We start from the raw sequence: 23,585 nt of genomic DNA, 5'->3' as shown, positions 1-23,585 counted from the left end.
TATATATATATGGAAATGCATCTTACATTTCATTAATGAACTGAAAAAAATTATACAGGATGGAGCATTGATCATGGCATGCCAACTTTGGCTCAACCTCAAAAGGATCTACATTTCCTGTAAATATTTATCATGTCTGAAATCTAGATAAACATCTTTGATCCATGATATTTAACCAGGAGAGAATGCTTTTGAACAATCTGAAAGTTAACAAGAATAAGAAATTTGTACAAACTGGAAAAAAAAAATCTACGCACAGCTAGAAAATATTCCCTTTATATATTAATTTTTTGAACAAAGATTATTGGATCCTATCTAAAGTCTCTCAAGATTATTGGATCCTATCTAGTTAGATATTTCTTGGCTCTTTGACACAGCACATGATCCATCTATAAGGGTTTTGATACAAAACGTAATCCTTATCAGAAAGATCGATGCACTAACAAGTGGCCATGATTCAATGGTGAGGACATAATGCCCGACAAGAAGATGCTTCCATGAACCTGTTGAAAAGTTTTTGTAACTTAGCCCAAACCTCTTCCCTTAGCATGGAGGTATGATATGTCCTTATACAATGCTCATAAAATTGCATATGTGAGCACCATATGACCAATGGAGTTCTTAATTACAAAAGGGTTTGAGTTGTTATTTTGTTATTCTGGTTTTAGTTACATTCAACAGAAAATAAATTTTGTTTTGATTTGTGTAAAATAAATCTTTTATTGCAGGCATTATTGGAATAAAGAAAATGATTATTTTTGCATGAGGTGCCAAGTGTCACTATTGAAAATTTCTATAAAAGAGGGAGAAAGTTAGTGAGAAAGGGACTTTTTGAACACCCTACTATTGAATTAATATCCTAATGACATTGTGTACTTAGAGTAATTATCAATATTTGTGGTGATTTTAGTAAAAATGGAGGTCATGTTCTTCTGTTCATCTCCTAAATGGGTATTGAATTCCTTCTTCATCATAATGTTTGTAAGATTTATTTCTTTTTTTCGTAGGCTTTGGTGTCCTACTTTTGTAAGATTTATTTCTTTCTTTTGTAGGCTTTTGCTTTTAATTCCTACCTTTATGAGCTACAGTGCTTTAAAGGAAACTAGTCTTAGCCTTTTTCTCGATCTAGGTGGTTTGTAAGGAATAAAAATAAGATGTGACATACCTTAGTAGATGTTGTTACCTTTTTTTCCAGCTAGGCATACTTATATTTGTTCCTTAATGTTATTGCATCTAGGGTTAAATTAGAAAAGAACTTACTAATCTCTAAAATTTTAAATGCATACAATTACGGTTGTGAAAGCATACACTTGATTCTTCTTTACCTTCACTATGTTAAGACAATTTAGGTACATATAGGTTATAGTTTTAATGTTATAGTTAACGTGTTAGGTATTAAAGTTTATGTCTTGTAAATGCAGGCCCCTTGCACTAAACCCTACTGGAAAGGGCGTTGGAGTCAACAGCCCGCGTGTGGGAGGATCACTTTTAACAGTTGAATTCCAGATATTAGTCAACAGCTTGCCAACAGCCAAACTCACAGTAGAATCAGTGGAGACAGTGAACAACCTCATATCCTGTACCGTGCAGAAAATCAAGGTAGCTCTGCACTGTGGAGATGCTTGACATAAATCTCTCCCTCTTAATAACAACGTGATTGCTACAGTGCATTGAGCCTTATTGTTGAATGTGTCAAGCATTTCATTTTTCCGACTTCCAGTAATTTGGTTACTATCTAATGTAGTTCATCAACATTTTTCGATAAGCACCATGCTGATTGGTAGCATCATGTTGATTGGTTTGCTTTGAAATAAATAGCCACCGAGAAGGTGGCCCAGCCTTTTATAAAAATTCAACAATTCCAACTTCATAAGTCTATGTCAGATTGTTCTTGAATTAGTGAATTCTCTTGGTTTCCTAGGGTTTGTGGTTGTTCTTGGGTTAGGATCCATGTTTTATTTCCATTTTAGTTTGTCACAGAGTATATGTCTGCTTTGATTTCCTATTTTCCTTGTTCTTCAAATTTGTTTTCGAGGGTTTAGTACGGGAAAATCTCCATTTTATTTAAGGCGGTGTGATCGTGATTGGATTGCCTAAAAGTGGTTTTTTGAAAGAGATTGATAGTAATTTTTTGTTGTGGTTTTGGATTTTCTGTTTTGATGTTTGGGCTTTGGTCTTATGCTTTCGTTCTTGCTCTCTGTGCTGTAGATCGCTCTTTTCCTTGAATCATGGCTCGTACGAAGCAGACAACATGGAAATCTATCGGACGAAAGACTCCAAGGAAGCAGCTCGCAACAAAGGTAACGACTTTCCTATATTTCTTCCGTTGCATCTTTGGTGGAGTTAATTGAGGCGTGCTGTTTTTATTGTGGCATTTTATTCTGAAGCTCCTTTTTTAAATTAGGCTGCTCGTAAATCTGCTCCCACGACCAGAGGTGTGAAGAAGCCTCGTAAATCTGCTCCCACGACCAGAGGTGTGAAGAAGCCTCATAGATATCATCCCGGAACAGTTTCTCTTCGTTATGTACATGCAGTTTAAATTTGCTTTGGATTCTATCGATATGTTTACAATGTTTTCTTTATAGTATATGTATCTTATTGCAAATTGTTTAATCGAGTATCAGAAGAGCATGGAGTTGCTAATTTGGAAGCTGCCTGCACATCATTCTCCTGATGAATTTTGGATCGTCTACCTGAAGATTGTTCTTCGTTTTGCATTTTTTGTTCTTCGATTTATTCCCAACAGCATTTATGTTTTACGGACAAACTGAAACAGGAAGATTTTATTAACTTGTTTGATAGCTTTCTTCTACCATATTTTGCCCACTCAAGATCTCTGCAGTAATTTCTGTGCCTTTGTTATTTTTCAAAATTATATGTTCAAGTATGACAGTGTCCACGGACAGTGGAAGCATCATGAAGTCAAGGTCAAAGACTCGAAAACTTTACTCTTTGGAGAAAAATCTGTTGCTATGTTCAGTTTCAGGTAAAACACTTGTTTATGGAGATCAATGAGAGTTTCTTAGGTCAATTATTGCTTGAGCTTAGGCATGAACAGAGTGTAAGTGCTGACATTGTCTATTTGTTCCCATTTGTCTAACTATTCACATTTTGGTTTGAAAACTATAGAAATCCTGAGGAAATACCATGGGGCGAGGTCGGCGCAGAGTATGTGGTTGAATCCACAGGTGTCTTCACCGACAAAGAGAAAACAACTGCTCACTTGAAGGTTTGAATATTACCATTCCACAATTCAATTATAATTGATTTTTTCCTTCAAAGTTTATCCGACATGCTACTAGTTAAAAATACAATGTACCTAAAAGTTGATAAATGATATTTGAGGTAACTAAGGAGTTGTCACATGTAATACCGCTCCCTCCCTAAAGGCTATTAACATATCTAATTTTGTAAATTTCAAACGGTATAAAGTGCAACAATGGAAATTACAATTTGGACTCCATATAATAATTTTTTTTTGTTGATTTCTAATAGGCAGGTGCTAAAAAAGTTGTTATCTCAGCTCCAAGCAAGGATGCACCTATGTTTGTTGTTGGGGTTAATGAGCACCAATACAAATCTGATTTGAACATTGTTTCAAATGCAACCTGTACTACTAACTGCTTGGCTCCCTTGGCTAAGGTTTGCAATGATATTTTTACTAAATTATCACAGTTTTCATTGTATAGGTGTCTTTATATGAGAAAAATTACATATTGCTGGGGAGGAACTATATGTTAAAAGAGAACAAAAACACTCTGTTTTCTCTGGCAGGTAATCAATGACAAGTTTGGCATTGTTGAAGGTCTCATGACAACTGTCCATTCCATCACAGGTACACTTACTATGAACTAGTATTATGCCCTTGAATTTTATTGATACAAGGCGTTTTCAAGCTGCATTGACTTATGTTTCTGTATGTAAACAACAACATAGAAGATAGTTGATGGCCTTCAAACAAGGACTGGCGAGGTGATAGAGGAGCTGGTTTTAACATTATTCCTAGCAGTACAGGAGCAGCTAAGGTAGGAAGCAACAAATTACCAATGATGATTAAACGTATTTAAAACCATCAGTAAATATTTTATTCTGGTGATTATCATTCACATTAAACACTTTATAAGGTTAGTTTTATTGATTTACTTCTGAGACAATTCTTTTGGTCATTCTTTTCATGTATAAAAATTACCTCAGCTGCTTCAAGATAGCCCTGAGAAACCTGAAATGTCTGAAATGTCTTCTCTTCATGGGAAGTTATGATTAGGACCTTACCTGAACAAAACTTAGTATGACCAGGGTCTTACCTGAGCAACAAACAGTGATACTACCACCTTCCCGTGTCAAGTGACAAAATACAGCTTGTTACCATTACTTTCACGCAGTCATGAAAGTGCACTGTTGTTCGAAACCTAGGGCTCACGATTTTCCTATCTTTACATCCAAATTATCTCTTTGTATAGCCCACTTTGTTAAGCTTGTCTGTTTCTATTTTCCACTGGTGTTTGTTCATCCTTATGGTTACCCTTGACAGTTAGGTGACTGTTAGGAGAGAAATTGGGAAGTACCACTTCTTTATAGTAGGCACAACAACACAGTTGCTTGACATTGGATCCCATTTGAATTTAATATTTTTTATTTCTTACCTAATTTTCGCATTTTATCATATTGTCCCATGCTTAGGGTGATTAGGTTTTATTTGTTTGTTGGATTTCTTTGGAGAAACATTAACTGTGTACTTGCAATTGGTTAATTCTCTGTAATCTAGTTGGGTTCTGCATATTTTTCTTCTAATTTTGTTAATATGAATCCCCACCAGCATCACCTTTTATGTTCTCACAGCTACTAATTGTGATTGTATTTTTGAAGGTTGTTGGCAAGGTTCTACCAGCTCTCAATGGAAAGTTGACTGGAATGGCCTTCCGAGTACCCACACCAGATGTTTTAGTTGTTGATTTCACTGTTAGACTTGAGAAGTCTGCCACTTATGACGAGATCAAGGCGGCCATTAAGTAAGTAGTCTCAGTTACCCCCTAAGAAGAGGAAGGGAAGAGGATATATACAATCTCTGTCAGGAATAAGTTTCAAGGTTGTGTATTTCATTTTAACTATATATGGTTCATTTCATTTTATAGGGAGGAATCTGAGGGAAAATTGAAAGGAATTCTTGGTTACACAGAGGACGCTGTGGTAACCTTGTGCCATATAGAGACTTGACAACTAACAACCCAAAAAACTTTAAGAACTTGAAGAAGATATAGTATATTGGGTAAGATTTATTGTTTCCAATTCCAGAAGAGAAAAATCCTTTCTCACTCATGTCAGAATTTTCACTCATACTTCTCTAAAGTTAAGAATTGTACTTATCAGCGGTCCAATGCATTCACAGGCTTAGGCATCATTTCACTACCTTTGTTGAACAGGGAATGATAATTTTGTATTGGGAGAAACATATAAAGAGCACTGATCATTGAAGTTTTTTCAAGCTTTTGTCAGGATTATTGAATGTATTAGAACTAATTCAGAATCTATTACTATTATTTTCAATATCTTGTTCTTTTTTTTCCTTCATTTCATTGGATAAATCATAAAAGGTTTTATTCAAGCTTTGATTCTGCCATTTTTTTGTTACCAAATTTTGAAATATTTACATATTGCATACCTTGTTTTCACTAAAACAATTTGAAGGAGAATACCAATCATTCTCTCTATTGTTGGAAAAATAAAATAGCTTAATATTGAAACTTATCTTCTTTTTACTGTGTTAAATTTGGACTTGCCTCCATCCACTTTCTTAGTTGGGAACCTGAAAATTACTGTGCAGAATATCTTTCATGGAGATATCAAACCAGAAAACCTTCTGGTTGGCAGCGATGGAACAGTTAAGATTTCTGACTTCAGTGTTAGCAGGATGTTTGAGGTAAGAAAGTTGCTCTCTGAGTGTACCTTCCTTTCTGATAGTGAATGTGTTCTAAACATGACCTCTCAAACTGCACCTTTTGATAGTTATAGACAATTACAAATGCCTACTGTTGACTATTGTTAGGTGAGTATTTTTTATTAAATGTTAACGTTGGACAATGAGGATTCAGTTACTGGGAGGAAATGTTTTACAAAATCCAATGTTCCTTTGGATGTATACAGGGCAGCAATGATAAGCTTCGAAGGTCTCCTGGTACTCCTGTTTTCACTGCACCAGAATGTTGCCTAGGTAGAGTGCTTGAAACTTTGCTAGTTATACAAATACCGTCTGCTCAAGATTTGGACAATCATTGCTGCTAATTTGTACTGTATTCATATCTTCGATGATATATTGTCCATCTTGTTTGTTGTCAGATTACATTCTTATACTCGACATATATTATATTTTCAATTCATGCTTGTTCTCTTGTAAATAAAAGCCTGTTCAATGAAATGAAAGACCAGAGGAAAGGAAGAAAGGGTCACATGTTAAAGGACAGATACTTCAGTTGTCAAAATAGGCCTGACAATTTTTGTTGCCTGTTTTCAATAGGCTTGACATATCATGGTAAAATTGCTGATGTGTGGGCATTGGGTGTGACACTATACTGCATGGTGTTAGGTTCTTATCCCTTCATTGGTGACTCCTTGCAAGGCACATATGACAAGGTAAATGAATCTCTGCTGCTTTTGACTTTTCAAACAGGCCGGATGGAGGGAAATACTTATTTTGTTGTTACTAGTGGTGGCTTAGATTGTTCATGATCCACTTGTACTTCCAGAGGATATGAATCCAACACTTGCAAACTTACTCGAAGGTCTTCTTTGCAAGGGTAAGTGACTTTTCTCAATTGAATGTTTTACAGAGCAGATTTTAATTTTAAGAGTTGCATTGCTGCAAATTTTGAAATTCACCATAATAATCAAGCTGCCACTATTGGATTTCATAGATCCGAAGAAAAGGATGAGCTTAGAGGCTGTTGCAAGGCATCCGTGGGTTATGAAGGATTTCACGTCAACTGTGCAGGTTTTGGGGAAATGTGAACAGGGTAGCTCCAGATATCATTCTGATCATCATGAGCAAACTGTAGCTTCCTCTGAAGCATTGTCAGAATCAGTTTAACAGGGATGGTTATGGTTTTTATTTTTACATATTTCATGGCTGCTTAGTCATGGAAGAGATGTTGTGGTTCTTCAGAAGAGAGGGTTCCTTTTCTCATTGTATTTATATTGAGTTGCTCTATGATGCTTGTACATTGTATCTGCCTGTATGACTTTAGATATTCAACGACATGCTTTAGTTGGACTTCCTTCTAATGCAATTGGGACCTCAAAGGAATATTATTTGATAGTTCTAACCATGCAAATAATAATCAAGAATCACATGATATGGTGGCTAATGTTCAAACTTCAAACTTTCAAAGCACTTCACTGTCAAGAGCTCTGGGGGAATTCTTCAAGATATCGGTGTGTCAGTTGCAGATTATGTGCTGGTAAGGTTGCAGCAGGCAAGTTCAGTGTCTCTGTTGTAAAATATGTGCTGTTAAGATGTAGCAATCAAGTTCTTCATACTAGGAATTCCCTGGTGTAATTCACAATAAAACAATATTGCAATTTGTGTATCCTCCTTGTAAAGGGATGTGAGGCAGAGGGTTTTAAGCACCTTGTGCATGTAATAACTCTATTTATGATAGCTTATTTTTTACGGCTTCGTGCAACCTGTTTTCAAGCTAGGTTGGTTGCCAGTCCAAATATCTGCAGAGATCTTGGCCATTTCAAATTGATCTAGAATCAGTCAAGTTAGTTTTCTTGTAGTGGAATATTATAAAGACCTTTCCTTTTATGGTTGTGGTACACAACTTGACGAGTGTAACAATAGAAAAGCAAGCTAATTGTGTGGCCAGGTTTTTGATGGCAGTGATGGAACTATCCCTGAATAAAATGGTCATATGGGGCTTCATATTTAGATTGTGATTTTTATTCTTATCTATTGATGATGCATCTGTATATTCACAAACGAAACCCAATAGATTCGTTGTTGATTTCTTGGAGCTGAGGGTTTCTATAACAAGCTGATTGGTACCAGAAAGCCACCAAAGATGCGACTTTGAATGGAGGATTTTGGGAAATCTCTAAACTGATTTTGTCTACTCATTTGCTACATGGCTGAGTTTGATCAGATTTCCAGTTGGTGCTTATACCAATCCATTGAACTGATAAGAAGGCATTAGAGTGTTGGTATTAAATGGCTGATTGAACTGTGGAACCTTGCTTGCGGATTGAGTTCCATTCCTTTTATATTGGCCTCTATTATTTAATTATTGTGCAATAAGAACTGGTAAGGAATCAGCGCTTTAATTTATACAATGATGTATGAATAGCCATTTCATGTTTTTGCTTGAAATTGCAATATCCATCTTTGTCTGAGCTTCTAATTTTAAGCTTTTGCAAGTGGGGTTAAAGCTCAGCAGTGAAGATGGTTGTATGTTAAGGCAACCACTAAAGTTAAATTTCTTGAGCCATGAATAAGCAATTGGAGCCATGTGCAAATCTCTGGGTGATTTTGATAGAAAAGTACGCGCTGTCACGACAGCTTAACCAAATGAAAGTCCTCGTGTTCAGTTGTTTGCCCCTCAAGGGCCACTTTAATTGTTCAAGTGGGCTGCTTCTTGTGTCTGATTCCTAGGCATTGTAATGTTTCTATCTGAGCTTTAGAAGGAAGTGATTTCAAAGAAAAATTGCAATTATTCTAGAACTTGGAACTTAGATAGTGAAGATTGCAGATGAAGAGAGTTGAATGGGGAGATGCTGGAAATTTCGGGTATTGTACAAACTTGAAATGGTAACTCATAAGTCAAAACTGAAATCTATATTACAATTTTTGTATTCATTATGTATTCAAAACCAACTGTTTTTCAATTTTTAATTACACAATTTTTTTCATGTTTAACTTGCAACTAGATTGAGATGTTATGCTGTGCAAGGAAAGGAGACTTGGCATAAATGGCAGTTGCTTGTAATATTAGTTTTGAATGTGCTAGATTGTTGACACTGAAAATAATATTTCTTACACTTGGTGTGCATTTTGTCGTGATAATGTCCATCGATATTTTGTTCCAGTTTTTTGGTGGCTTGTAAGTTCAACGCATTATATCTTTATTTGTGATGTTTTTCGAAATTTCCATTTTATCATTAAATTCTTTCTATTCATTTGTTGAGGATTTGGTAAATTAATATCTAACATTAAGAAAAATAAGATTCACAAATCATTTTTTTGAGTAGCTGGAAAGGCATGACCCCTTTGAAAGTTGCAAGAGTAGGCACGTAGGCACAAGAAGAAGATCTAGAGCTGATGTTTAAGACATTTCTAAAGCACTGAAGACACATAATGAATTTAGCATGCTTGCAACATTTAAAGTTGACAAGTTTTGGGATTCTTTCCAATTCTTTGGATTAGAATGCCGACAACCCTTTTCTAAGAATTTTCTATCCCCAGGCATGTTCTTGTTTAGTCCATAATTTATGTTTTAATTTGCTAAATATACAATGAAATATAAAACAAATAAGTAAGCCAAATCCCCTTCAATCAATGTTCTAAAAAGGTGTGAGCATTGTGAGTCATCTGCCATGCTCCAGTGTTTATGTTATTGAAGAAACATAGAATGACTAAATGTTGAACCAATTGTTTCAGTTACTAGGCTTTTCTATCCGTTGAAATTCTTGCAATTACAGTCTTTTGACACATAGGCTTCCCTTCTGTACGGACCTGATCAAAGGCACTCTCATTGGATGTGACATGCTTGAGATTAAAATCTTGAATTGAGTCAACTTTTGCCTTAACATGACAAAGCTTTCCACCCCCAAAGCTATGATATTTTTTGTCCCTTTTCTTCACGAAGTGTTTGCCTGTTGTGAACTCAACCTCTACATGCAGATTGCTCTCTGTAGTTTGGTTAACAAAAAACAATTTTCTACTTAGACCAGGAATGTAAAAAAGTGTTTTTGAACATAAACTTTACCAGTTAGATGTAGTGTTAAAGACCACCACAACAAATGTCAAAGCAATTTGTAGTGGTAATTAAATATCTCTTGCTTGCGTTAATAGAGAACGATTTTCATGGGCGCATTTTTAAAGAACATATCATTAGCTTAGTGTTAATGCATTTAAAATATCGTATTACAATTTTGTTTCAATTTCCTTTATGTTTTCTCTTCTTCTCTGTTTCAATTTCTAGTTTTTAATAGAGAACGATTTTCATGGGCGCATTTTTAAAGAACATATCATTAGCTTAGTGTTAATGCATTTAAAAGATCGTATTACAATTCTGTTTCAATTTCCTTTATGTTTTCTCTTTTTCTCTGTTTCAATTTCCAGTTTTTAAAGTTGAAATGAGCTCTAATCTACAATGTTATGTATTGATAAACGCGATAAGACCTTTATCTCTGACAAAGTTTTTTCTAAATTAATAGATTGCTAACATTTGTTATCTATAATTCTCACAACAAAATCTGTGAGCATTCAAGTTTTCTGTAAATTTCAGATATCGACGAGAAGAAGCAAGAATTGAAGCTTTGGTAAATCTCAAGACTTCCAAATCTGAAGCTGCAACAAAAAATCTTAAGGTATAAGGAGTGTGCCTATAAATATTGGTACACATTTAGGAATATTTCTATAATTCTGGTCATTTACAACATTTAGAAAAAGTGAATAGACATGTTGATATTTAGGTCATTGACCTAATGCACACACTATATGGATAATGGATTTCCGCACTTTATGCCTTATGGCGTTTCCTTTGCAACTTCTGGTGCAAATGCTAGTATAAGTTTCAAAGAAAATGATTGTCTAAATTCATATGGATTGGAAATAGACTTGAATTTTTTTGATATAAATACCGTTATTTATCATAACTCTGTTAAGTGTGTTGGTAGATTTCTGAGTGTATGTTGTCTTTGATGTCATTGTTGCATTGACGAGTGTATGATGCCATTGATCGCTAAGTGTAATTGGTCTATGCTTAATGTCATGGATGAATTCATATTTTGAGTAACCTATCCTTCAAGGCATTACTTCTATAGTTGCTTCATCCAAATGAGAATGAAATATGTATGGTTGGATTGAGTGTTCTGATACCTTTCTAATAATATATTACAGTTCTCCTAACTTTGTCGGAATGAGGAGAAAAACAAAGTTCAAGTGAAGCAGTTAAAGCAAGTTTCAAACTTGCTCAAGGTTATTCAAAATATAGGTATTCAAGCATATGGGGGTGCAATGAAGTAAGAAAAAGCCAAATATCCAGATACTGGATACAATTTTACCTTTTCCCTTGCATTTAGACATCTAGGGGCGCAACAAAGAAACACCTAGCCAAAAATCTAGATACCAGATAAATTCAAACTTTTTCCTTGGATCTAGGCATCTAGGTGTGTAATGTAGAGACACTTACCAAATATACAAATACCATATTTGATCCGATTTTGATCCATGAAAACTAGCAAAGTGCTATGACTATATCAAATCAGGACAGACTTAAAAAATTTATGAACAAATAGCTATCATGAAGACCTCTAGAGAGTGGCATTTTGTAGCCAGTAAGGAACAACGAGGACCTCAGCCAAAGCACGCTGACCGAGGCCCATGGAGACCGCACAGGATGCAAACTGGCAATTAGGAAGTCCGGATGGGGAAATGGAGGTCATTTCGCTTTAGCGCTAATCGCGCATCGCTGGGCAAAACCCCTCGAGAAGGAAAGGCCCCAAGCGCTCGGTTGCATGGGAAGCTGGGAAACTGTAGGGAAAGTGCTAAAGCGAAAGGCGGGACCCGCGCTCCAAAACCGGTGGAATATCAGAGGCATATTGGGTGGTAAGAAGATTTGGGCAGAGAACGAGCGATTCCATACATTGCACGATGCATGTCTGGCGGATGAGAGAGAAAACCGCCTCTCATCATGGGCTAATGGTTGAGCAAGTCAACTGCATGATAAGAGTGAACACCATAGGATCTGGGGTCTCCAAATCTGATAGCGGAGATTGTGCCGGATGAGAAACCGAATTTGACGGGGGAATTAAGCCGTGGCATATAAAGTCCAATTTGACCGCTGAGTTGGCGGATGAATCAACACACAATGTAACCGAAAATACCGAACCGTTGAGGAAGAGCTAGTGCAGTTCGTGAGAGGACAAGTGGCCACTTCCTTTTGAGACGTTGGCGATGACGTAGAGGTAGGGAACAAGCAAACAATAGCATGCGATCCGAAAAGGCGGAAGAGGAAGCGAATAGTCAAGGACAGATTGGCTTTAAGCCATAAACAGACACATAATAGAACAAGGAAGAACCAGAGAAGAAAACAGTGAAAAAAAAGACAAAAGAGGCAGTGAAGCAAGAAGCAGAAAATAGAGAGCCAAGCTGGCCTAAGGCAGCATCGAGTAGACAGAAGGCTTGAAAATTTCAAGCAATTCCCTGTGAGGATACCTGTCGGGAATTGAGTACCAAGTTGGACTCATCCCATTCAGACTAATTGAGGTCAAGACTTGGTAAGGAAGAGTCTGTGCACTCTAGTGGCTTGGGGAATCCAAGAACCACCCTACCAAGCATTATCTGTTTCAGGAGACTCAAGTTGAGCTCCTCATTGTAAATCTCTGCTTTAAAGACACAATAAAAGAAGTTCACCACTGAAAGCTGGACCGGAGACGTAGCCGTGGAGAATAGGGTGAAATCCTTATTAATGTGTTGTGTTCTTGTATTTGCTTACTATGTTTCTCTTACTGTTTTCCATTTTCCAGTGTCTGAGTATTTTGCAATCTGATCGATCTGTTGCCTAAGATAACATAGACACCCACCAACACATGAGTCTGTAATACCTTCGTTTATTAACTATTTAACTGAGATCACTCACGAGTGATTTTTAGATCAATATTTCATCATCTAAGCATGCAAGTTGGCCCCAATACACGTGACATGTGAGGTGGAACCATGTGGTAGGTCCTCTAGACGTGCAAACGAGAGGTAGTGACATGTGGCACCCACTTCTAACATTTTTTGGGTGGCCAAGTGGATGTTTGGCATGTCACACATGACACATGACATGGCAATGCATGCTACACAAAGATAAGTGTTTAATTTTGATTGGTCCATGAAGCATCAACGTGGCAGACTTTGATGCTTCAGTATTTGCACCAACAATATGTTTTGCAAGGGTTCACAATGTTAAAATAGTTTGGAATTTTTAGTGTTTTTGGAGTTTGGAAGAAAAGGCCATATCTGGATCTAATCCAAAGTTGAATGGGTGAAGTGGAAATTCCTTGTGCATAACCATAGCTCTAGATCGCTAGATTCAATAATAGCCAAAGGGATCGATGAAAAGGTTCAAGCAAGAGGAGGTATCTAGGTATCATAGTGTTTAGGTGTACAATAAGTTCGCTGCCAATGAAAGGCCTACACAATAGATTCAATCATATTCAAGGAGCTTTGTTCATGATTCAAAATCGAACATTGTTTTGTGCTAAAAAGGTTGTCCATCCTATTCAACATCCGAGGATTAACCAATGCATGAGGTTTGGTCAATTGCCAAAAGAGTTGGATGCGAAACATGTGATTTTTTTTTTAAGCTTGTAGTTTCTAGCCCTAGGTTAGAAGGAGGTTTGGTTCCAAGCCCTCAACGCTAAAGGAATTTGGTAAAGGGAAATTTGGAATTTGGGTATTTTCCTATTGTGGAGTGTTGGTTGAAGCCAAAAGGCTTGGACACAGGATTTTTATATACAAAAATTGTTAAGCCATCAATTCAAGTAGTTATTCATACGTTTTGATGTGTTTTAGAGCTCAAGTGCTAAGGCCAAAAATTTAATGGTTTAGGCATGCAAATAATTAAGTCATTAAAAACTAAAGATGCTTGATTTTGGGGCCAAAATCTTGGAAATATGTGGGTATAAATAAAAGTTTAAACAATGTAAATATTGAGACTTCTCATGCAATGACATCAAAAGACTATTTTTGACAAGCAAAGTTGTGGCAATTCGTGAGAGGGAGCAACGTTGTAGACAATTAAATGTAGGTAAGTCCCATATTTGCAAAAGTTGACATAGAGTATGCTCAAGAGTATTTTGCAAAGGTTGAAGGTGTCGAATGTTAGAAATATGAATTAAATGATAAGGTTGATTTAACTAATCCAAGTAAATAATTGTTGTGTGAAAAGAAATTGTAGATCACAAGAGTTGAGGAAATGATTAAGGAGTTGTCTCAGAAAAATATTGGAGCCCAAAGTAGATCTAAGGAGTAGTAGAGATCTGGTGGAAAGAAATTGGATCATAGAACTAGAGAGACAAAGTTTGTTGCAGAGAAAGATACAAAAAGAAAAGAATATTTAAGATTATATATCATTGTATAAGTGAAATTTTAATGAAGTGACATTAAATCTAAGTTTGAAAATGTATGAGAAAGGGGTTTGAGTAGCATAACAATTTGGTTCGTACAAAGAAAAGGAGATTTATTTCTCCTTGAGGTTGATGCATGTAAAGGTAAGGGAGATTGGTGTCTCTTATAGGTTGGTTCTTGAAAACAGCTGAGATTGGTGTCTCTAATAGGTTGGTGCTGACAAAGGTAGATGTAATTGAAGTTGGTGTTTCCATATTCCTCTAATGGAAAGAATTGTTTTGGTTTTCTCCTAGATGGTTTCATATATATATATATATATATATATATATATATATATATATATATATATATCTTTCATAATTTGTGCATTTTGATTGTTGTATGATTGTGTTCTAAACTTATTTAAATTCTTAAAGTGCTTTATAGTGATTCACCCCCACTCTCAGTATAAATTTGATTTTCAACAATTGATATCAGAGCAGGTTCCTTCATCAATAGTCTAACCGTTGGAAGGAAATCCAACTAGAAAGATGTCCAGTTAGTATGGTGGCCTCACTAACAAATCTCCCCTATTCAATGGAATGAACTATGCTTTTTGGAAAGTTAGAATCATGACATATTTGAGGTCACTTGGTGCAGATGTTTGACATGAAATTTTGGATTGTTGTACACAACCAACTCTTTTTATCATTAGATATGAAAATCTAGATTTATTTTACTTTGCAAAATCCATGAATGCAATACTAAGTGGTATCTCTAAATTTGAGTTTGTTAAATTCATGAATTGCAAATCAATAAAGGAGATATGGGAAAAACTACAAAACAACCATGAAGGTGATGACAAGGTAAATAAAGACAAACTTCAAGTTCATAGAATGAATTTTGAAAGCTTAAAGATGAAGAATATGAAAATGTAGCTAAATTTTTTCTTTGTATAGATGAAATAGTCAATCCCATTAAAGGTCTTAAGCTCTCTTCCTTATATATTTAATGTGAAGGTTTCATCTCTAGAAGAGATGCAGGATCTAGATAAATTAGCCTTGGATGAGCTTTATGGAATCTTGACTACCTATGAGATGAGGACTACTAAAGAAAGATCAACATCAAAGGAAGTTACCTTCAAGGAAACAAAGAAACCACATGATGATCAAGAAAGTCAACCTATGAATTTGATGAAGAAGAAGCAAAGTTTGTAAGGAAGTTGAAGAGAGGATCTGGTAAGTACAAAGGTATGTTACCTTTTAAGTGCTTAAATTATGGTAAAGTTGGTCATTATCCTTCTAAATGTCCCTATAAAAGGGAAGAAAATGAATATGATAATAAAGAAAAGATGATATCTAGAAAATTCAAGAAGGATAATAATTACCCGAAGAAGAGTTTTTATTCTAGAGACAACATCTGCTCCTTGGAAGATGAAGATATTGGAAATAGTATTGTTTAGATGGCATTGATATCAACCTTCAGACTTTATGCTTTGGATTTTTTGTTGAAGGTGATTGGCTGATGCTACAAAAGGTTAGAATGGTGTTGCAAGTCTTTGACATGATGCTTGCCGAAGTGTTGATGTAGTGGTTGTCGACCTAAGAGAAAGAAGACAAAATTATGATGGCTGAAAACAAACTGAATAAGGTTTCTTCTTCATTCCCACTACACTAGCATAATTGTGCAGATATGCTTCATCTCACCCACGACAATATGTCTTGTCTTTTTGTTATGTGCTCATGGCATTGCCTATGGCATTAGAGAAATTTCAAGGTAAAAAAAGGGCTTCAAAACAAAAATGTACAACCAAAATCAACTTTATATGAAACAATAGGATTCATTATGATCATGTCAACCACGAGGGATGATTCACCATTTTTGGAGTAAAAAAGTAAAAAGATTAAACATTATAAAAATATAAAAATTACTTTTTCAACTCGTATTTTCAACTTATCTCCCTATGGTTTTACTCAAATTTTGAAGCCAAAGCACTTGTTAGATGCAAAATCTAATTCCTCATACAAGGAGTACCTATGTTGCATACTTTTTATGTACCTCGCTGCATGAAAAAGGAGAAATACATGAAAAATGTGATTGCAATAATGTTTTTCCATGTATTTCTCATTTCTTATGTAGAAAGTTCCATCAAAAGTATGCAAGGGTAATCCTTGGATAAGGAAATATGTTATGCATCTAATGAGAGCTCCCACTTGAAATTAGAGTAAAACCATAGGGAGATAAGTTAAAAATATGAATTGAAAAAGTAGTTTTTTCTTTTTACCCTCTAAAATTTTATGATGTAATTTAATCTTATTTTATTATTTCTTCTATTATTTTATAATATAACTCAAAAGACCCATTTTAGACCTCAAAATTTCTCTGATGGATGGGAAAGGAAAAACTAGAGGAATTCCCATGGTATTTGGTGTGAATGGTGATATGTTGATCAAGTCCTATTTGATATGGTCATTAAGAGAAATGGAATGTATTTAGTGTGCTGATTTGGTCCAATTTGATGAGGAAAAAATTAGTATAAATATATCATGCCATGGTTGGAATTTAGTTTAGCTACTCTATATAATGAAGATGAATGATATATTATAATAGTGATCAAATATGGGGTTAATGTTGTAGAGTCTAGTACATCATTGTAGATTCCATGTATCATGAAATTTCCTTATATTACACTACCGTTGATGGTTATGTTGTATGGTCGAGTGAGGGTTTGTGCTACTGTCATTGGAGTATGACTTTGTGAGTGTTTGGTGTTGTTGATTGTAAACAATTTTTCGTTGTGTTATTGTTGTAGAAGAGGACCCAGTATGAAAATGAATGAAATTGTGGTCCATGGTGTTTGAGAAGGTTGGGGCCTCTGAAAAGTGGTGGCTTGCTAAGATAGGGAGTTGGGGCTTCCTAGCTCGTAGTGGCAAGCGAATTGATATTGAGGAGGTTGGGGCATGTTGTAACTTTTTCTTGTAAAGGAAAATGTTACAGAATTTTCAAAACTACTAGTTTATTTCCTTGCCAAACCCTCAGGAATATATAAATTTCTATCACAAAATGATCTTTATACAAATTTCCAAACCATTTTTAATAATAGTTTTGATTTTAAATAAATTTAATTTTATAAAAATATATAATATATATATTTTATGAAATTATTTATTTAATTTATTTAAAGTTTTAATTAAAAATAGTAGCTTGGGGCCCAATCTTGAAATCTTATTTTAAGTGTTATTGTTCATAAAGGGTCAAATTTTGATACATATCAATCACCAAGCTAATGAGATGAAACCATGAGAGTGCACTACATGTTGGAAGGCGTAATATATATATATATAGATATATATATATATAGATATAGATATATATGCCTCAAATTCTTTTCATTTGTCGAATATGGGATATATATCCCAAGAAAATAAAAAATATATGAATTGGTAGTTCAAGCACCCAAATGCTAATTTACATGAAAAGCCCAATCTCCAAGTCATCACAAGCCATTTCATCGAATAATCAACATATGAAGTGCTACGCATCAAACGATGATCCAAGTCAAAGCCCAATGTAACAAGTTCTAAGCCAAGGAAGCAAAGCCGCAGGTTTTAATGGTGTTAATTGTTCTAGAGGAAATCAATGGTTTGGAAAATTTGTGGACCCCTTCATTCAAAATTTACTCGATAGGAGGGGGGGTCCCACAATAGTTGTTTTCCCAAAACCACCTTGTCATCATGGAAATTCTTAATGAATTTCAACACCTCCTCATCAAAAACCACAAACCGCTGGTACCCCCTCCCACAATACCACTCGTTTCAACATGCACAAGTGTGAATACATTGTAAGGGCACGGGGATGAATTGATATACCTATCCACGATCTTATACAATAAGAAACAATGCATGTGAAGGTAATATAGTTGTCCTTGCACATGTTTCGAATGCTCAATTACTAATACCATTTCAGCACTTGTGAGACATTTGAAGATGATCACGGGAATTTTCAAGAGAGGGAAAATGCCACATGAATGTTGAAAATTACTTCCTAGTTGTTGTGTACGGAGAATAATATCAGTGTTAAGAAATTTGGGGCCATCAACTACAAAGACTTCGAATTGCAAGAAAAAACAAAATAAGTTTGGCCTATGCAATTTCTATTTAATATTGAAGAGCATGGGAAAGGACATCATGCCAAACATTGTGTATTTGGATTAAATGTGAAGCAAAAAGACAGTTTGAACAACAATTCCAATCCTCAAATTCCTGATGATGAGAATATTTTAAGTAATTTGTTTGAGTCAAATGGTATAGAGGATAGTCAATCTATTTCAAATCATGTAGCATGTTTTGATGAGGCAACAAAGGACTTATGAAAGTTTTCGGTAGAGGAAGGAGAGCTGAAGGAAAACAATGAAGTTCAGATTGATGAGTTATGAAAAATTTTATTGTGTCAGTCGTTTACTAGAGAGAGGATTGAGGTGTTACCCAAAGATATCCTTCATGCCCTTGTCTTAATTATGAGAATTGAAGAAGTGTCATTAATGTTGGGAAGGAAGCAACTTATTATACTTTCTACCAAATGATATTGCAAATGTAAGTGCTTGCTGGGGGAGCATCATATTCTCTCTGATTGTTGAAAGGTTTGTAAGTGATATTAGTGTACTTGATAAATCTCTCAGGAGACAAAGCAAATCTAAAGCTAGAAAATATTTATGTTTAGTTGGCCCATTTGTAGGAGGTCAATATGTTGATAACCATGTCAAAGCTCATTTAGTACCTAAAACGAGCCCTAAACCTAATGTTTTTAGCATCATAGAATCTTTAAGAACCGTTGGATAATGTGAAAGTTCATGTTACAGGAATAAGCCTTGTAAAGAGTGCAGGTATACACAATGTTTGTGCAGACAAATGTTGACTTTGTTGTGAGGAAAATGCTAAAATCAATTGTTATTCCCTCATACCCTTTTGGCAGAGACAATTCTTGATCTACATTAAACTTTGTGGAGAGCTCTTTAGTTGTAAGAGACATTCTTTAGTCACATTGATATACATTGCATGGGAGGCCTTGGTTCAGTTATCTATTCTTATCTTGAAATTTTGACTTTGTTGTTTGAAATGCAAAATTCATAACAGAGGATGGGTATCATTTTGGATGAGATCATTTCAAGAATGTTCCTTATCATGTCATTCTCATCATTAAAAAACCAGGATCCATGTGCAACAGACAACTCAAATATTAAAGTTGCAAATATTTTTTATATCTTTTTCAAAGATGAACAAGAGAAATGGATGCATAATGCAGGAATAGGGCATCTTGTCTTCCCAATACACTGTTCAACTATACATTCATTTAGCACAAATTTGTAGATTATAATTTCCGGAGTGATGATCAAGGAGAAATATTGGGTGATATATTATTATTTACAGCTAAAAATGGAATGATTTATGAAGGTTTAAGGAGAGATGAACAAGAATCATGAATCTGATGCATGCTTTGTCCTGAATTGGTTGCTAAAGATAAACATGTTTGTGGTATTTGGAAAACAATTTGTCCAAATAGATATATCTCTATATAGAATATTGCTAAACATGGAAAATATTCAACAACAATTGCTACTATATACCACTACAACAAGAAAGACTTTACATCACCAATAGTTTTTGATCTTGTTTGGAGAAACTACATTTACAATTTTATTAGACCATTATCCATTTGGTTTCCAAAGACCCCAAAAGGGCACAAGTAAATTGATTGTGTTTCTCTAGTAGGTTATATGAAATGAGAACCAAGTATCATATTCTGTTTGCATTCACTTTTGTTGATCTTAGGGAACATTTGAAAATGAACCAATTTGGAGTGCCTTAGATGTATATCCATGGACTTGCTACCTTTATCATGTTTTTTTAATCTAATAGAAAGAATAAAAAAATAAAAGTGAAGAATTTGTAAAGTAGTCGAGCATAAAGACCCTTCAGTGTAACACGTAATTATTTTCTAAAATTAGAAAATGGAGCCCAAAATATAACATGTTACCATTTGAACTCAAGCTCATTATCAATATGTTGCAAAATATGAGCATGGTAAGTTTCAACGAGTGACAAAGAATTTTAGAAATACTATATGGCAAAGAATGATTTCAAAAATGAAGAGAATAATGGAAGTATTTGAAAGGCACTAAGTGCAAAACTACAGGATTCCAGGAAATCAACCCCAAATTTTCAAAAGTGCATAAATTAGCAGTCAACAGCAAAGTGGCAGAAGATCAATAGTCAATTCTAAATCTCATATTCACATGATAATTGCAATTACCTAATCAAGATTTCTAGGGATTTTATCAATATTTGCAGGCAGTTGAGAGTATTTCTCGCCGTCCGAGAATCAAATTGAGCATTTTTAGGAAAAATCAGCAATTGGAGATTATCTGCTAATTCCAAGGAGGAAAATCAATGTTCCAATATAAGTACAATGAAAGATAGTTTCAACAACTTCAATAGTTCCATATTTGAGGGAACAAAATCAGTAGTCGGTTAATTAACTCCAAATTTCTTGCAACTATGTGGGGATTTTATTTATTTCAATTTATTTTTAGATTTTTATTCCATAAAATAGAACAGTTTGAGGAAGATGTTTTTCTATATATTATTTCATTTTCATTGTAAAAAGGTTGGATTTTGATGCCAAACCATGCCATTTTTAGAGACTCTTATTGCATAATTCTTAATCAAGGGTTTTTGGCTTTAGTTTTATGACAAAATCTATTTCTGATGTATGTATTTTTCCAGTGTAATTATTTCTATTTTTCATCATACATTCAAGGTAACATAGAAGTTAGGGTAAGGCTAAGTTGACGATTGACTTCCATGAAAACCCACTACAAAGTTATAATCATTACTAAGAATAACTAATTGAACATATTATTTAAATTAGTACCTTTGCATCATTAAATTATTGCGTTCTATCATCTCTTGAATATATATGTGTTGGTTGCATAAATTTTTCTATATGCATATGCACTTGTTATATGATCAAGTATTCAAGGAGTATACTTGATTATCTAATTTCTCATTTATTCCCCTATCAAAACCTTTCAAGATATGTTTTTCTGCCATAGTTGAATGTTGACACTTTGATAATGCCTCTGCAAGAGAGGGCTTTATTTTTTATTCAGGGGTTTGTGACTCAATAGCAACCACCTATACAACAAATCCTAGATGTAGCCACTATGCATCATAGGTTGTTGTCCAGTGAAATTGAGAAACATTAAAAAGCCTTGTAACACTTGAGGGAGTCCCCTCTAGTTTGAAGGTCATCTTGAACTTAAATTTTGATCTAGTTGGATTCTCACCATAGTTTTGGAGCCAATAACTGCCTTCAAGAAACATACACAACATTTGGCGTTGTTGTTGGAGAGTGAAGTAACGAAGAAATATTTTCTCGGAGAATGATCAAGACTAGATCTATTCTTTTCTGGTGAACAAGTGTTATAGACATTTTTGTGCCTTATAGCCTCGAGCATGAAATGTCCATAATCTAAGGGATCCAAAGTCCCTAAACATGTTGTTCCTACCCCTAGAGGAACAAGGCCAACAAACCACAACAATTCACAGAAGTTCTCCACCTGAAACAGCTCAAAAACAAGCCAATTCTGGATCATGTCAACTGCTCCACTGAGCATCTGCGCTGAATGTCAACTGCTCCACTGTCTACTTGCATTGAATGTCAACTGCAACAAAGGCTACCTGCGCTGAGCGTAACTGGACAAGTGGCAGGATCATTTCTCAGTGTGTCAATGCTCAGGAAGCTTCCAAAATGACACTTGCATCAGGGAATTCGACTGGTGATGAGTAAGAGGTTCCAAATCTCCAAGTGGAAGCAAGAACCTCCAAGTGGACTCAAGAACTGAGAGAGGGAGAGGACACTAGTCAGATCTCAAGCTGACTCATCCTCTCTCCAAAACATCTATATATGGATCTCTCCTCCATGAGATCTAAAGGCTGGAATTTTGTGATTGCAAAGAATTGCTGTTGGTTTGAGGTTGGATCATTGGGTGCTTAATGCTTTGAAGGGAGCTGAAGAAGGAATTCCATTCTGCTGGGAAGGAGATGCTGGATTGGAGCCCTATGGGTTGTATCTCTTCCTGAACCTTGTTATCAATCAATAAAGCTATCTTGGTTCTTTCCTATATGCTAGTGTATTTTGTATGATTTGCATTAGTATATTTGATTTACTTCTAATCCTAAATCATTTATGAATATGTATATTTTCCTTTGTGTTGTGTTCTTCTCTTGTCGCAAGTAGCTGTTCTCTTGTCACAGGTAGTTGTTCTCTTGTGATCTCGTGGGAATCAAGTAGCTGTTCTCTTGAGCAAGCGAGGAGGCAAGTAGCTGTGGACACCCAAAGAGAAGAGGATCTAGACCAAGGGACAACCGGAAGACAACGGTAAGTCTACCGATCTCCCCTCTTTCACATTTCATAAAGGAAGAAATCATAGTAGCTGTATCTGTTTGTTGCTAAGGCGCTGTCACACCTTAGGTGGATAGGATCGTCCTGCATAGGCATTTTTCCCCACAACAAATTGGCGAATCCACTGGGGAGATTTGTTTTAGACATTTTATTTGTGTTTATATCATTGTTTGCTTCATATACTCAACAACAACAATTGAACTGCTTCTCAAAGTAGACTGTTGCTGCCTTGATCCTTCACTGGGTTTTTGTCTATGATCTCAACAATGGACTCACAAATGATTTGATGATCCTTTGTGATAGTCTTTAGTACCCTCTCAAAGCATCCCTCTATTTATATCTTGCTTGTGTTTCTGATTTGGCCTGAAACAGTTGATTTTTGAGCATTTTATGACCCAGAACCCAAGAGAAACGAGAGTTTCTCTTTCAGCGCAGACACTGTGAAGGCAGTCTGCATTTCAACGCAGGTCCCGTGAAGGCTACCTGCGCTGAATGTCAACTCCACAGTGTTAGACTTGCGCTGAACCAGTTTGGCCTTGTGCAGCTGGGGTTCTCTGCTGTCTTTTGCCCTGTTTTGATCTCTGTTTTTGCAGCCTTTAACCAGCATAGGTACCAGTCTGATAACCACTTTTCTTTGCTTGAATTCCGCCTCCTTTTGTACAAAAAAACTGTGAGTGTTTTTATGTGTTTGTGGCGTCATTTATAGTTTTCCTTTGCATGAGTGAAATAATCATCCTGTAGCCCTTGATTCAGATCTGATTGATTGTGATCTTAGGAGAGAGTTCATTGGCTGTTTATAGTTGATTATCATTTG

At 35.4% G+C, this 23,585-nt stretch overlaps 2 protein-coding genes and 1 long non-coding RNA gene across 9 annotated transcripts in view; all 3 read left to right on the top strand.

Annotated features, from left to right (window-relative positions):
• LOC149208485 (uncharacterized) overlaps window positions 1-2,301 on the top strand; it is a 30,800-nt gene extending 28,499 nt beyond the window's left edge. For all 5 annotated transcript variants that reach the window (XR_016252126.1, XR_016252127.1, XR_016252124.1 and 2 more), the window contains exon 5: window positions 2,209-2,301. This is a non-coding gene — a long non-coding RNA (uncharacterized LOC149208485). The remainder of the gene's footprint in view (window positions 1-2,208) is intronic.
• Window positions 2,302-2,686: 385 nt separating this feature from the next.
• LOC149208484 (glyceraldehyde-3-phosphate dehydrogenase, cytosolic-like) lies at window positions 2,687-4,026 on the top strand. Of its 3 annotated transcripts, none has more exons than XR_016252774.1 (5): window positions 2,687-2,986; window positions 3,130-3,229; window positions 3,496-3,610; window positions 3,775-3,835; window positions 3,940-4,026. XR_016252774.1 is itself a non-coding variant. In XM_089396080.1 (5 exons), exons 1-5 carry the CDS (start codon window positions 2,877-2,879, stop codon window positions 3,945-3,947), a joined length of 426 nt encoding a protein of 141 aa, XP_089252206.1. In that variant the 5' UTR covers window positions 2,691-2,876; the 3' UTR covers window positions 3,948-4,026. The 3 variants fall into 3 exon arrangements, 2 of the variants coding, with proteins under 2 accessions (XP_089252206.1, XP_089252205.1); XM_089396080.1 differs by having other exon boundaries at window positions 2,691-2,986; window positions 3,496-3,642; XM_089396079.1 differs by having other exon boundaries at window positions 2,691-2,986; window positions 3,496-3,642; window positions 3,937-4,026.
• Window positions 4,027-4,447: 421 nt separating this feature from the next.
• LOC149208483 (serine/threonine-protein kinase GRIK1-like) lies at window positions 4,448-7,990 on the top strand. The gene is made up of 6 exons (XM_089396078.1): window positions 4,448-5,009; window positions 5,822-5,917; window positions 6,147-6,208; window positions 6,512-6,627; window positions 6,713-6,791; window positions 6,909-7,990. The coding sequence occupies exons 1-6, from the start codon at window positions 4,828-4,830 to the stop codon at window positions 7,079-7,081; spliced, it is 708 nt and encodes a 235-aa protein (XP_089252204.1). The 5' UTR covers window positions 4,448-4,827; the 3' UTR covers window positions 7,082-7,990.
• The last annotated feature ends 15,595 nt before the right edge of the window (window positions 7,991-23,585 follow it).

The sequence above is a fragment of the Pinus tabuliformis genome, chromosome 1_2 (genome assembly GCF_031772625.1).
Source record: "Pinus tabuliformis cultivar Carrire ecotype Pingquan chromosome 1_2, CPIR1, whole genome shotgun sequence".
NCBI lineage: Eukaryota > Viridiplantae > Streptophyta > Pinopsida > Pinales > Pinaceae > Pinus > Pinus tabuliformis.
The sequence above is the reverse complement of the archived record's forward strand: the minus strand, read 5'-3'. Positions and strand labels throughout refer to the sequence as shown.